The sequence below is a fragment of the Zerene cesonia genome, chromosome 15 (genome assembly GCF_012273895.1).
Source record: "Zerene cesonia ecotype Mississippi chromosome 15, Zerene_cesonia_1.1, whole genome shotgun sequence".
Classification (NCBI taxonomy): domain Eukaryota; kingdom Metazoa; phylum Arthropoda; class Insecta; order Lepidoptera; family Pieridae; genus Zerene; species Zerene cesonia.
Genome location: NC_052116.1, coordinates 3727174 through 3742765, shown reverse-complemented (window position 1 = coordinate 3742765; position 15592 = coordinate 3727174). Strand labels below are relative to the sequence as shown.

Here is a 15592-nt window from a genome sequence, read left to right as displayed (position 1 = left end):
ATATAACAGTTTATACCGATGTTTGGACAACACGAACTAGATTTAGCTAGAAAATGATGTTAAATTGTAAGCATTAGTAAATGTTACTTTTAACAAAAGCATTTAGTTTGGAGTAAAACCCGTCCTAACGTAAACATAGTGCTAACGGTAATATATACAAGCAATTACTTAATTTTTTAAAATGACTGTCACATCAAAATCATGAAGCATTAAACGCTAGATATTGTTTATTTTAAATGCCCTTACTTATATTATTTCTAAACCGAAAAACGGGACCATCATTAATTTTAACGAGCGTTCTGGGAAGGATTATTTCCTTCTGATACCAATTTAATTTTCGTAATTTAATCATAAGAATGGGATTGCTTCATGAAATTAGATCATCAAACAATTATTTACAATAATGAATTGTTGAATATTTAAAGATTGAATAGAAGATTAAAGTCACTTTTCATGTATAAAAAACCTTATAAGATTTGGCAACTTTTAACTAAAGACTTAACCAATAACTACATTCAAATGCATATCCACGAATTAATTTTTTTATCTCTCGTTACATACGTATAGGCCCCACATTTTTTTTTCAATGTAGCCTATTAGTTGAACTTAATATTGGTCTATAATTTCATTATATTTCTATAAAACATCCACATTGCACAGTAACGGTATTACATTATGCACAGATAATTTTTATGACATGACCACTGGCATAGTTGCCAGTGGTTCGCCTGATGGTAAGCGAACTCCGCCGCCTATGATATACGCAATAGGAATGCTTCTGCGAATGCGCTGCCCGCTTTTATGGGGTAAAGATTGAGGAAAAGATGAACGACAGGAAAGACGGAATGGACAGGAAAGGGTGAGAATAAGGAAACGGTCCTCCGGCTCTCCCACAGACCGTACGAATCACAGTATTCCACTAATTCGCGCATACGCCGGTCAATTGTGGGGGTGTGGTAGTTCCCCAATGAAGCTTGCCCAATTCCTGCCGAAGCGTGCCGTGTCGACTCCCACATGTATTTAAGATATTTCAGAATTTGTACGAAAAGAAGGAATAAATTTACATTTCACTAACCAGAAGACTGAACTAAATGTATCACAGCAGTACTATCAGCTTACGGAACATGTATTATTTAATAATATTGTACTCACAGCCGCAAATAATAGAGCCCAAGCCGGTACCGATCTCAAAATGGCTTTCCATGGTATTGGATCTCTTGCGCTTTTGTTGTCTGAACTCGTTATAGTTTCGTTCAAATACTTGAGTTCTTCGTCCGATATGAATGGATGGGTATTAGGCGTGCTGTAGCACAAAACACTCTGTAACAAGATATATATTGAAATTGCTTTCGAAGTCCTATTTCAAAGTCGAGGAAAATCTTAACGAAAGAAAATTCATCGATGAAATTTGCTGGTACCAATTATTATTTTGCGTAAGCATAATTTTTGGGGTGTAGCTATATTATATATAGAGCCTTATACCAAAATTATTGTACCATTGTTTGTAAAAATAGGACACATTTTCATATCTTATGATGATATGAGATCATAAATTTATTAGTTAACCCACAATTCATACAAAATGAATAAAACAATCATTTACCCAAAATATAAACCACAATATTCCAAAACAACCAAAGAAGTAAAACACATTGGCCCAATGTCCGTCCCCTGCCATGAGGATGCCAGACATGAAAGACCCGAAGATGTTTCCAATTTGAGCACCACCGAATACCAATGCACCCTGCCGAGATCTTTCGTGTGGTGGAACCCATCTTGCCAGAACTACCATCAAAGCTGGCATTGTGGGACCCTGGAATTTTTAACAAGATACATTGAGTTTTGTCCATAGTAAATAAATTCGGACATACTTAGTAAAATGTTTATTAGTTGATATATAATATATCGGATTCAAATTAACGGATTTAACGACCAATGTCTCTGGAATGAAATCAACTGCATAGTAAATTGGGAAATAAAAGAATTTTTAAGTAAATATAGAACCCATTGCGAAATACGCAGGCAACTTATTCCATGACAAAATGTTTATTTTTATCCTCAAAAATAAAATAAGATTCCATATATTACAAAATAATAATAAGGTCCTTTAAATAATACAAAAACACATAATTTATAGACTATTAAATGTAAAGAGTCATATGCGATGTTTTTGTAACTATAACAAGCTGTATAAATAAAAGAAAGAACGAAAAATACGATAAAATAAAATTATACGACGTGAATATTAATATGCATGCTACAAGGCTTAAGGTTACACGCAGCATAGCCATATAGAGATTACTGATATCATCGTATAAGAGATGAGAGAAAATACTTGAATACGATAAGATACGATACATCACAACAATGTTATATTCTGCATTTTCAATAAGTAATTTAAATGCAGGGATGGATACGAATTTGCGTAAATTACCAAAAATTTTCATCCGATATAACTAGACCTTATTAAATCCTACAAATATGTTATACAGAAATATATTACTAGCTGCGCCCCGCGGTTTCACCCGCGTAAGTCCGTATCCCGTAGGAATATCGGGGTAAAAAGTTACCTATATGTTATTCCAGTTGTTCAGCTGTCTACGTACCCAATTTCATTGCAATCGATTCAGTAGTTTTTGTGTAAAGAGCAACAAACACATGTAGTGTCTTACAAACTTTCGCATTTATAGGTTAGTAGGATTATCATTGAAACATAATTACATATGCATTATACGAGATTATACAAAAATAGCAATCAATAGGTAAGTCACCAAATATAGAATACTGTCAATAATAATATAAAATAAACTACGCTTTTTAAAAGTCAACTAACCTCACCCATTCCCTGCAACACGCGCAGTATGAACAACCAAGTTGCACCTCCCGCATTCACAACGATAGGGGTCAGCAGGGTGAACAATGCTGTACTCAATAACCCGATACCCAGTGTCCATTTTCCCCCATATTTCTCCGCCAAATATCCGCCGGGGACATGAGTCAGTGCGTACCCATAGTAAAACCCACTTAGTATCAGACCTTGAGTTGATTCGGACCAGTCGAAGTAGGCATGCTGAAATATGAAAAATTATGTTAATTCGATTTATCTACCATACTTAATGACAATAAAAATAATAGAAGGTCAAATAAAGCATAGAATCCAAACATAATACTGATATTCTTAATTGTGAAGTTGAAAAACCTACGGTGAATAAGGTTAATAATTCAGAAAATGGTTCAAGATTTAATTATCTCTATATAATAATATATATTCCTTAGATGGAGTAGGGCGCATAACTTATAATAATTAAACACTATAATAAAACGTATATGTCTTCACAATTTTTAACAATATTTTTATTATATTATATTACATAACTATGAAATGATCACGTGACAGGTCTAAATTGATAAAAACATTCAAACTTTCAATGAAATATGAAACACAACAGTTATAAAATATCTTAAAGCATTTCTCCTGCTATCTAAACCATACCACAGATAACATGTACAACTATACCCAGAAATACAATAATATTACAGAAGACCTCCATGTTTATATATATTATTTTCTGAGAAATTCGTAAGAATCGTATGATTTTTTATGGATTGGAAATAGTATATTATTGTTAGAAGTAAATAAAATAGTTCAGACGAAGAAATTATGAGAAAGAATGAATATTTTTGTGTGGGCTGTGGACTACTTCAGTCGCTCAATGTTTCTTAATCGAAGCTGCAAATTATTTGTAACTAGCTTCCGCCTGCGTGGAGTTTGGACATTTACAAATGATTTAGTGACTGTCTATTCCTGTTTTATCTCAAGGGAGCATTTAATCAGGATAAAATTATTCTATCACTCAAGTCAGCTCATACCCTGTGCATACCAAATTTAATCAAAATCTGCTCAGAAGTTTCAGCATGATTGACGGATAAACATCCAAACAAACAAACTTTCACGTTTAAAATGTAATTAGCTCACCGGTTTTATAATAGCGGTGCCATTAACCAAAAGTTCGCTTTCGTCTGGACACGCGTCGGGATCGAAGTGTGACTCCTCGTTCTTAGTGTTATTGACCATTTGAGTGACAGCTAAGTTCAGACAAACCCGCATTGTGTACGCGTTGCATACCGCCAACAGTCCCATAAGCCCCAAGACGTATCGTTGGGGTATTATAAATACTGAAATTTTACAAAATAACTTGAATATTACGGGTAAATGAAACAAATGTATTAGCAAAACGTATCATATCAGTTAAAATTAATTACAGAAACTATTATACGGCATATTACATGTACCGTGAAATTAATTTAAGTAGGAAATAGACAATGCTGATTGTTTGATATGGTTCATTTGAATATTAACAAAAAAACAAAATTGCTCGCAAATTATTCCAATTTTCTGGCTGAATGTGATATTGTAGTTTGAATTTTAAGAATTTCATGTTTTTATTACATAGAGTCTATAGGGTTAGGATTTGGTCCTAATCCCTATAGACTTTCTGGATTCATGTTGGTTGACAGACATAAAAAGTGTTGTGGCTCAATTTTTTCTAAATGCATAGGTTAATTTTCCAGTGTATTTACTCCTTATACAAAAATAATATAGACTGTAGATAATATAGTAATAAAGATACTCACACTTTGATAATATCCTTCTCCATCGCGGTATCATTTCAACGTACAATATAAAGATTACGGCTGCTAAAGTGACTGCGGATCTGTAAATCAAGAACTGTGTAAATAAGATAATCATAAAAGTGATAATGAATCGAGTTACTTTCCTTCGTACTATTTACACATACTGTACCTATTTAGAGAAATATATGTGAGTTTTATTGTGTTTGTTCCATAGCTATAGCTATTGCTATAGCAACGTAATATAATTTTAGGTTTTCATGAAATATATTATCATTGTAACACAATTATACATATTTTTCGAGGTTACGCAAAATTAGAAATTAAGACAATAGCCATATAGCCATATTTGGTACAGAATAACAAAAATAGTGTAACGAATTACGAATTCGCTTTTTTTTTTTTTTTAACTGCGTCTTTTATAATAAAACTTGTTTTTACATTTATTAAAAAAAAATCAGGGATTTGTAAAGCTTTTTATACTCGTATATAGGGACCATCGTTTGTCATTAAAATCTCTCTGCTTTTTAAAATTCCCGTTTCTGCAATAATGTTTTATTTTAGGCTTTCCCTTTCATGAAATTAATAAGTCCTTAGCATTATAAATCCATAAATTAAAACCGTTCATTACCTATTTTCTTTTAGAAACCTATGAGACATAAAACATATAATTAATTGCCAGTAAAGTTAATTTGGTAGCAATTTTTCATGTTTTAATACCAGGCCAAGGTTGCCATGCTCCTTGAGCGTGCAGAATTTGCAACAAAAACTTGGCTCTATTGAATATCTACAAATATTGTTTGGGCGATACCTCTGTACATGATATTGTATCAATAATTGTGATTTCTCTGGTATTTTAAGTAACTAATTGTCAAATAATAATAGTAGATATTAGCATATAGAAACTTTTACTTTGTTTGTGTTGCCATGTGATAATTACGTAACAATCGTCAAGGTTTTTTAAAAACGAAATTCAAATAAAATGATATTTAAGGAGAAATTTATGCTTATAGAGTATATTTATGCTATAAAATTAAAAATTAAATGTTTTTTTCTCTAGATATTTTGTACTATATACAATAAAGAAAAAAATATGCTTCCGAGTCACAATGGTCCAGACTATTGGCTTTTAGGCTATAACTAAATGCAACCTGAGAACAACATGTGATTCAATCATGCTTATTTATACGTTTTATTTATGTATATGTTGAATGCACAAATGCATTTTGAATATGGCCCTGACATGAAATCATAATATAATCAAAAATTCGTTTTGTAATAAAGAATATCATTGAGATAAAATATATTTAATTACATTTAAATATACCAAACGTATCTAACTCATTTTATGAAAACATCCTTAGTAAGTTATAAAAGATCGTAAAGATTAAATCGTGCAAAAAAACTTGAAAGTACTCTGTTTCATCATTTATGAATGCGAATTTCTTTGTTTTGAAAAAATAATTAAATTACCAAAAGATCTTTGTTGTTCCCAGATTGGAATAATTTTTTCAAAAATAATCATTTCAAAAATATCGCTTTGTATTTTCTCGTTTTTATTAGCTGTGTTCCGGTTTATTGTAATTAAACATGCTTCGGTTAAATTATTAATTCCTTTATTTCGTTTCATGTGTGAACACTTTTTCATTTATCGTGATACCGCGGAAATAACATACAGAGAATCATTTAAAAAATATAATAGTAGGATATAAGTTTGATAACTGTAGGTAAATTTTATTTTTGTTCAATTTAGTAAATAAGTACATTATAACACATTCAGTTCATTCGAATATGACAGTATCGTTGTATGTGTTTATTACTCAACAGTGCTGACACCTTGACGCGTTTGGAGTTAGATCTAGCGCTCGTGTTTTTGAGACATTAATATTTTAAAATTAACTCTTAGCAGAAAGAACAGTGCGTTTTAATGAAAAAAAATCAGTAGGAATCACGAAATATCAAAAAGTGAACCGTAGCACGGTAATTACATACAATAAGTAGTAAAATAAATGATTTTTTTACTTTGATGATTTTTTTATCGCTCATAGGCTTTAGGGAGGTGGCAGCACTGTTAATGAAGTAAATGGTTGATTAACATTTTATACATTCAGTCAATCAATGAATCTTATTTTTAATAATATTTTTAACGAAGAATATTAATTTCTATTCAGCGTACAGTTTTACATGCGTAGTAGCCGGATAAATTTACTAACGTGCTAAATCGGATCCAATTTTTTTTTATATATATCAACTTTCAACAATTGATTTAAATATTTTTCTCATAGCATTCAAATTCTTTCAAAAAATTTCTAAAAAAATTAAACAGTAGAAATTTTATCACGAGGCGGGATGAATTTTCTTATATTATATGTAGCGATAAGACCGCCAATTATTTTAATTAAAAATTAAATTAAGATTCTTTGTAGTTTTGTTTTAGAGCAATAAATGAACAGGTTATATGAATGTTCCAAAAATACAAAAGTATGTTTCGTCACAGTTAAACCTATTTCAACCATCCTCAACACAACTCCACTCCACAGAATGGTTTTATCATTCTAAGATAATCTTTAAAAATTTTACATAACAAACATTCTTTGATAAATATACGCAATTGACTTTAGCTATGACATTATGTTTCATAATTTCTGTCCATGATATAGCGTAAGATCCCATTGCTCGATTATGAAGGTATCTATATAAACTAGGATTAAATTAATTTTAAATGAATGTTAGGGGAGTATGCTACTGTTTCACGAAGAACTGGTTACACGTATTTGTCGTTAATTGATCTATAATTAAATTACTAATAAAATCTGCTATAGAATAAAAAATAGAAGGCTTAATGGTAAATTGATTTTTATAGATGGCAACCCTATCGTTATGGCGGATTGAGTGCTTTTTTCGTATTCTTTTTTTTTGTATTCTTTACATATTTATTTTTTTATGACTTAACATTGGTTTAATAGATCATGTACTTGAATTCCACATTTATTTAATGAAAAAAAAAGCCGGCAGACTCAAGCAATGTAATATTGTAATAATACAAATGTAGTTAATATAATAATTTCTTAATGTTTATATCTCAACCAAAAACTCATGGAAAATATAACCATTAGATACTGAGATAACGTTGTTGTACAGATTAGAAACAAGTAAGACTGACAAGATAGCGGGATAGTTCGATAAATCCAATATCACGTTGAGCAATGACTTTTGCATTATGTATTTACGTATAGTTTTGGGAGGAGAGCTGTTTGGGAGTCAAAAAGCGGGTTTTTCCCGAGGAATTTTTAACACTTTTTGATGCTTTTATACGTTTTAGCGTGTTATATTACCCTTTGTCAGTAAATGCAATTATCAATATTCACATGTTTATTTAATTATTGTGTGTTTAAATGGAATTTATGAGTGTTTTTGATATTATGCACTTAACGAAACAAATTTTACATCAGACAAAAAGTGCTTTTTTGTGAAGCATCGTCTCAAATCGAGATTTTCATATTTATTTTACATATTACTGTGTGTGACAACTGACGATGACATCAATGTGTAGCAATTACTCGCCACTTCAAAACTCGTTACATTCTCTTTTGTTTATAATGCACTTTATGCTCGCTGAATTTAATTTACCATCATAAAATATATGAAGCCCATAATGTGTACGATCAACCATAATATATTCAAATTATTACATTATGTGAGTATTTAAAAACACATGTATTAAAATTTAACTAAAACTTTTATGGGTCATCGTGTTATATAATAATAATAATAATATTCTAGGGTTTTCAGTAAACTGATTATGAGCCAAATAAATAACCGGTAAGGCATTTTTCTTCCAAGAGACTGATTAAAAATTCTAACTACTAAATATTTAAAGAAAATCCTCGTTATATAGGATATATATGTGATAGAACATAATAATCATTATGTTATAATATGTATACACATTATCACTACATAGTATAAAACAAAGTTACTTCTTTTGTATTTTCGGATTTTTTCGGATTTCGATAGGGCTTTTTTAATTTGTTGAAAATTGACGGTTTATATGTATATAAGCATAGATTAAACTACTCCGAATATAACGTGTGCGAATCCGCTGGCAAAAGCTAGTATATATTATCTTATGTACTAAGAATTAGTATTCTACTCGTGGATAAAAGTGAGTTGTCGAGGGACAAATACAGGTTTGTAAGACTTATATAAGCAATATCGCATATTGACATGGTTAAATTTTATACTTGACCTAAAGAATTATATAATAAATTCGTTAACTTGCTCTTTGCTTTTAATGTCTCATTTAATCCAATATTTGTATAGCAGTTTAGACTGCAATACTCCAATTTAAACACTCTCAATTAGTTATCTGGGTGAGGATGATTTATAAATAAAGTAATGAGTGAAATAATTAACATGTATTCACATTACATTACTGTAACTATTGATTTTTTTATGGGCAACTGAGCCGGTGTTTCGCCTGATGCTAAGTGATCACCACTCATGATCATTCGCAGAGTTGCGTAAGCTCTGCTTGCTTTTAAGGAGTAAGGGATAAGGAGAGGATTGATGACTGGAAAGAAGGAATGGACTGAGAAGAGTGAGGAAAAAGAAACGGGCCTTCAGCTCAGAAATATTAGTTAAATAATATTATTAATTACGCTTTGTTATAATATTGCAGTCTATATTCACACGAGTTTCTATGAACATCATATAGCGTCAAGGTATTTCATTAAAAATAACTCCTAATTGAACGGTCAAATGCTTTCTGGGAGGTTTACTTAAGTTTGTTATTTAAACAATCATACGTGTTTTCAATTTACTTTGAAGTATGAAGATTGAAATTTTATTTACTTTGATACAACTATTAAACATCGTTTTAACATTTCAATTGTGCAATTGTATTATGTAGAAAGCAGGTTTATAATATTTATTTTCATTCATCATTACTTCACAATGTTTATTATCTGTGAAAATTTTTCAACATTTTTTTTTTCTATAATTTTATTGTTGTAAATGATTGATGGTTATTGTTATAAATATATTATAATATAATAACACCATAAATTAATTCTGACAAAAATGTACAAAACATTGTATGATTTTCATTTATAATACAAAATAAAAGCCTAGATTAGATCATAAATGAATTCATAATTAGCAACCTATAAGTATCCCAGCAAAAGCCTGGACCGCAAGTCAACAAACACATTATTTATAAATAAAGTATAAAAAATACAACCTCAAAACCGGTGTAAGTCTTGTCTTTTTTCCTAAAATGTGACCTAAATAATCGACTTGGTTTTTAAGGTGAATGTGACTATTTTCCTCGTTATCTTTTATATTAATTTTAATGTAAAATATACATATATTTTTAATATGTAAGCGAGTATTGATATTTGAATTAAAATGTTTAATTGTTTTTCTTTTTAATATGATTGCGTGCAATAAGCCGACTTGCTATGAACTCTATATTAATAATAATCTTTTGTTATATATAATAGACTATGGGTACTATAGGTAAGTTATAAAACTTACCTATAGTACCCATAGTCTATTTATTCTTATTATAAAACTTAAGTATAAGTTAGGTAAGCTCAAAGTATTATTTTAACAAATTTATTATTTCAGATAAGATCTTCTTAAACACGTTCGATTGATTCTATATCAACACCATACAACAAAATACATGTTCTGTATAAAATAGGTATAACTTTGGCCTGTACTAAAAATAAAATAAAAATAAGATATAGCCTTAGAGTTCGAACTGAAAGTAAATTTTAGTACGTAGTCTAAGGCTTCTTCAACACTTTCCTTAACATTATGTTAATATGCAAAATTATTTCATTTCAGAGTAACTTTGTCTATATCTTATATCATAAACGGTTTAAATATTTAGATTACATGAAATTCATGTAATTTTCATACAATAGATATATAGAATAAACATAATAGTAGTTTAAGGGTTAAGAAAACAACTTTTTTTCTACAAAACAAAACTAAAAAACTGCTTTAAGTCCATAACAAAACTTCTTAAAGTGGTTATAGGGATGAAAGTTCCGTTTGAAAATGATTTGACACGACCTGAAGATAACAAAGAGAGAAGTTTAAGCGGCTATCGATAATGATTGATAGCATTTACTTCAAGAAGCCAATACTTCTGTGTGACGGCCACGGATTCGTTATAATAGTTATTTGTTTAAGCGTGTAAGCATTGTGTATTCTGCAGCAGTATTGCAACAAGCGGTAAATAACACGAGAATAATCAATACTGCCGTGAGGTCGACTGCTTTCTGTCGATATTTTATATTATATTAATTTTATTTAAAGCGACCGCATAAAAGCAACTTTGTGTCATGTCATGGACTCTTTATGAGTTGGTATGTTTTTGATTTTTTCCGAATTCTATCGCAATTACTTCGTCTTTCAATGCAAAGATTAACGAAGCGGCGAAAAATAATGTATGTGTGTTTGGGCACACACAATAGAACCTACTATTAGTATATCCCTGTAATAGAGTAATGGTTTGGTTGGTTACTAAGAAAAAAATAATACAATGCATAAGATAAGCATTCACGAACATCAAAATGACACAAAGCATGTTATATTACATACCATACTGCTCGTACTTTTGAATCTAATTATACCTTTATATTAAAATATATAGATTGTATTCATGTCAATGTTAATTGCATTCACGTAGATAGATAATATGCCTTTCGGCTATAAACGTCAACGTCTGAAAGGTAATGTTGCTTCAAAAATACCGAATTCATTGTTTTTGTTTTTCAATATTCTGTTAAATAAATCGAAAAAATAATAAAAATAAATGAAACTAACTGGTATACATGGTCAACAATGTCTGGATTATTCAAAATTTAATATAGTAAAGCAATAAAATATACATAAATTTATTAAAACATTCTTCACGAACGATAATAATTATAACTTACTTCTTCCCTTTTTCTTGATCGTTGTATCTCGGACGTTTTTCCGAATATTCAACTATAGCGCTATCCATTAGCACAACAATCATAAATATATATTTTATTTCACATATCACATTTAAAACTACAATATAATTGCACCAAAATAATACCCAAATCAAATCAAAAGTCACATCTACAATACGACAAAAATTATCTTATATTTAAATAAGTTATCTGTTATATAGAGGAACATTAAAAATGTATTTATTTAGGCCCTGTTCAAGCCTTAATACGCTAATATTATGACGAATGTTGCCGGTGTTTAATAAAAGATTATTATTTTTATATAAAACGATAACAAAATAGAATGTCTTGTCCTTGTTGGTAAGTGTAGAGAATTGGTTTATAAAATAGCTCACATATATCTATATATTATGTGAAGTAAGAGATTGTATAAATATCTGTTGTTCTCTCTCCTCTTAGTTAGTTATTTTAACGAAGAAAATTATAAATATATATATGTAATTTTTAAATCAAAAATATTTTAAAATCATATAGAAAAATTTTAATCGTTGTCTTCATCTTCTGTCGTCATCTTATCGCAACAGTGAAAGAACGTATCCAGGAAAACATATTTAAGTCGTTTTAATATACTGTCAAAATAACCGCATGGCTGCTAACAAAATTAGCCGTGAGAAAGACTTCAAAACAAATTGTAAATTGTCCCATTGAAAGTATGAAAACAGTATACACAGCTCACAAAGACGTATTGTCGATTTCAAATTAAATATTATTTAGATTGTATAACACTCAGGGTTGCTAGCGTTCAAGCATCAAGGTCATTTGCGCAACATTTGTAAATAGTATTGCAAAATATTACAGTTATCGTTAAATGGATAATTTAACAGTGAAATTTTATTGGTACTTACAATTTTATAATGGCTTTAACGTTAGAATATGTAATTAGTGTATAATCAATTTAACTATGGTATAAAAGAAGTGAGTACAAAATACGAGACCAAATAGACCATGTGTATAAGAGATACTGGACATCGGTCCAGACGATCCTGAGATTGGTGCGTTCAAACAAACACACTCTTCAACGTTGTTAGAATCGATTATTTCTATATATTCGATTTCATGTTTTTTTAAGAAAGTTTATTACTCACCTAACATTTAACACAATATGCTCTCGCAGTTTTTAACTATGAACAAGACCTACTAAAAATATTTGACTATCAAGATATTATTTTTATATGATATAATCAAGGGATAATTTAAGTCTTTTTTATGATGGACATAATGGATATAAGACATGGACATTATATATTTATTTACTTTAAACGATCATATCTTTGTTCATAACGTTTTTATGATTAAGATTCTATCCTTCCTTGTAAATGGGAAAGTATGTTTGTTCGTTTGATTGTAATTATTTCACGTCGCGTCGAAGTAATTAATTGATATAATTTTGGTGCATGTTGATAATGAGAAGGCTGATAGCAATAAAGGCTTTTTTCGACGGTAGCGAAGCGAAAATCAAATTTGGTTATAAATCGCGTTTCATAAATACACGTTTGATAAATTGTTGTGAATTACATTATAAATGTATATTTAATTTATAAATGCCTTATGAATTCTAACTCTTGGTAACATTATTTTAATTATGTAGGTACATGACGCTAATTAATGATATCAAAATAAGCAAATATTGTGGGTAACATGGCCTTTCATCTTTTCACGTGCGAAATAATTCGAAGTAATATCTGCTGATATTAAAGGCTAAAACACGATCTCACACTGTTAACGCCTCCTTTGTTTTATTTGCTCCTCATTATAGAATCCACGTGCGTTTTGTGTTTATACAACAGACGACATTCTACGCTTCTAATGCTGAACTATCTGCGAAGTAAACGTTAAAAATAAGCAGAACACACAGCTAAATAAGTAAATATTGTGTGTGTTTCTTGTATAATATAGATAGTTCTATAGACAAACGAACTAAAACGTTTCATTTATTTATTATTCATACTTATGTGTGTTATTTTATGTGGAAAAAAATGTATCATTTTTAATATGAAGAATCTTCACAATTATGACATAACGTTCAGAAATCATACTCTTATTACATTTCTCTACAAATGCCTTAATAATAAATAATAAAAGCCTTTTATTTCTTACAGAATGAAAAAAAGCAAGATACAAAAAAATAAAAAATTTGATTAGATTAAGTTAGTAAAATACTGATAATTTTGTTAGTACATAAGCTTAGTTCCTAAATAAAGTCCCATTTAAATTTGGTCTTATTCTGAAAATTCAAAAGCAGTGTTTTTTCTTAATATTAATTATTATTGATTACAACTATGTGATTGAAGAATATCGCCTTAACTATCTATTGTTAATATTATTGTTGATCCACACTAGCGGCCTCATTGACCCAATTAAAATTAACACTTCTAAGTACTACACGATATTAGTAATTTAATTGTTTCAATAGCACTTGTACTGTATTCAATTTTGTAATTCGATTAACCGTGTAAACTATAAACGCGGACCGACGTTATGTCTTATTTATTTCAGTATTTATATTCGTTGGACGGATTTCCGAAAACTGATATTTCTGTTGAAAGTTTCCATTAGAATTTTTCGAAAAATGTTTTCAATTTTTCAATTGATTGAAAAAAAAATTAGTTAGTGGTTCAATATTGTTATTGCGGTAGAGAATGACGAAAAAAAACTCGCAAATATATATATTCTCATGTTATAAATGGGAAACAATTTCGATTATCGATCTTATTATCAAAATCGATAGAATAAGAATAGGAACTTAACATTAGTCAACAAAATAACAACGCAGTCAAATAAAAAAAAATGTTAAAAAAACATTATCTCGAATGACTGTTATGTAGCAGACATATCATACATTATATTGGACATATACACAGATATATATTGGCCAACCAGAACTTAGCTAGCGTGGTGGATTATGGCCTGAAACCTCATAGGTGGCCTGTGTCCCAACAGTGGAAACATATTATATATGAGCTGATGATGACGATTGTTATTGCGCAATGAGTAAAATATTGTTTCACTCATTTTCCTCGTACTTTTCTTTACCACAAAGGTCAAATTCCCGACGAGCAAAGACTTCCGAACTTTATAATTAGAATTTCAATGAGACACGATATAAAATAAATTAGAATAAGTGTCCATTGTTTCGTTTTGTTCCTCCTTAAGTTATAAGGAAACTATTATGAAATATAAATGCGCAAACTATAAACGTTTAACCATTCTTAATGTTATTCTAATACGTAAATATTTCTTCTCAAGAAAATTGCAAGCTGCCACGGTATGAATGGTGTTATAAATTCCTTTGTACGATGTTTTATAACGATTTTTTCTATCCAATATTTTCTTCTTATTAATATCAAGTAGGTGCATTTATATTACGTTAAATATACATTGTACAAAATTTGTATGTGATATAGAAAAATTGTTTTTTATATCAGCGGGAAACTGAGCTGCTTACTCACTAGATGTTAAGTGACCACTACCACCCATGAACATTTACAGAGGAGGGCTCCGTACAGCTCCGGGTGCGGCTGCCCAATTCATTTAAAAACATTTTTAGAATTATGTCATTAACCATGTTGTTATGTCGAGTAACAATAGATTTATTTCATTTCAAAAATTTACAGATTATTAAAAAAAGTTCCTTCCATAAACCAATAATTTATTTTATATCCAAAACAATATCATATGAAACTACTCCACTCAGTTGTTTTCGTTCAAAGTTTGAAGCAGTCTGCTCTGTACAACTTTTGGCTCCATTAAACTTCGTTCACTTTACACAAACCATACCAACATAATATATTTTACGACATTATTAAATATTCAAGTTGCTTTTACACAGAACAGAGATGTAAAGTCGTGACCAAACATTTAATTAACATAATAGATCCGCTGTAGGTAGATATACATTTTTATTAAAATGTTAATATTTGTTAACCGCGGTATTTAAGATACATTAT

At 29.7% G+C, this 15592-nt stretch overlaps 1 protein-coding gene across 1 annotated transcript in view; it reads right to left on the bottom strand.

Moving 5' to 3' along the window:
* LOC119832390 (putative inorganic phosphate cotransporter) overlaps positions 1–15592 on the bottom strand; it is a 26219-nt gene that overhangs the window by 6115 nt on the left and 4512 nt on the right. The window contains exons 2-6 of the mRNA XM_038356062.1: positions 4636–4715; positions 3977–4176; positions 2834–3070; positions 1604–1813; positions 1153–1320 (exon numbers count right to left, since the gene is read on the bottom strand). Of these exons, the coding sequence (XP_038211990.1) occupies positions 1153–1320; positions 1604–1813; positions 2834–3070; positions 3977–4176; positions 4636–4669 (849 nt within the window). The 5' untranslated portion in view covers positions 4670–4715. The remainder of the gene's footprint in view (positions 1–1152; positions 1321–1603; positions 1814–2833; positions 3071–3976; positions 4177–4635; positions 4716–15592) is intronic.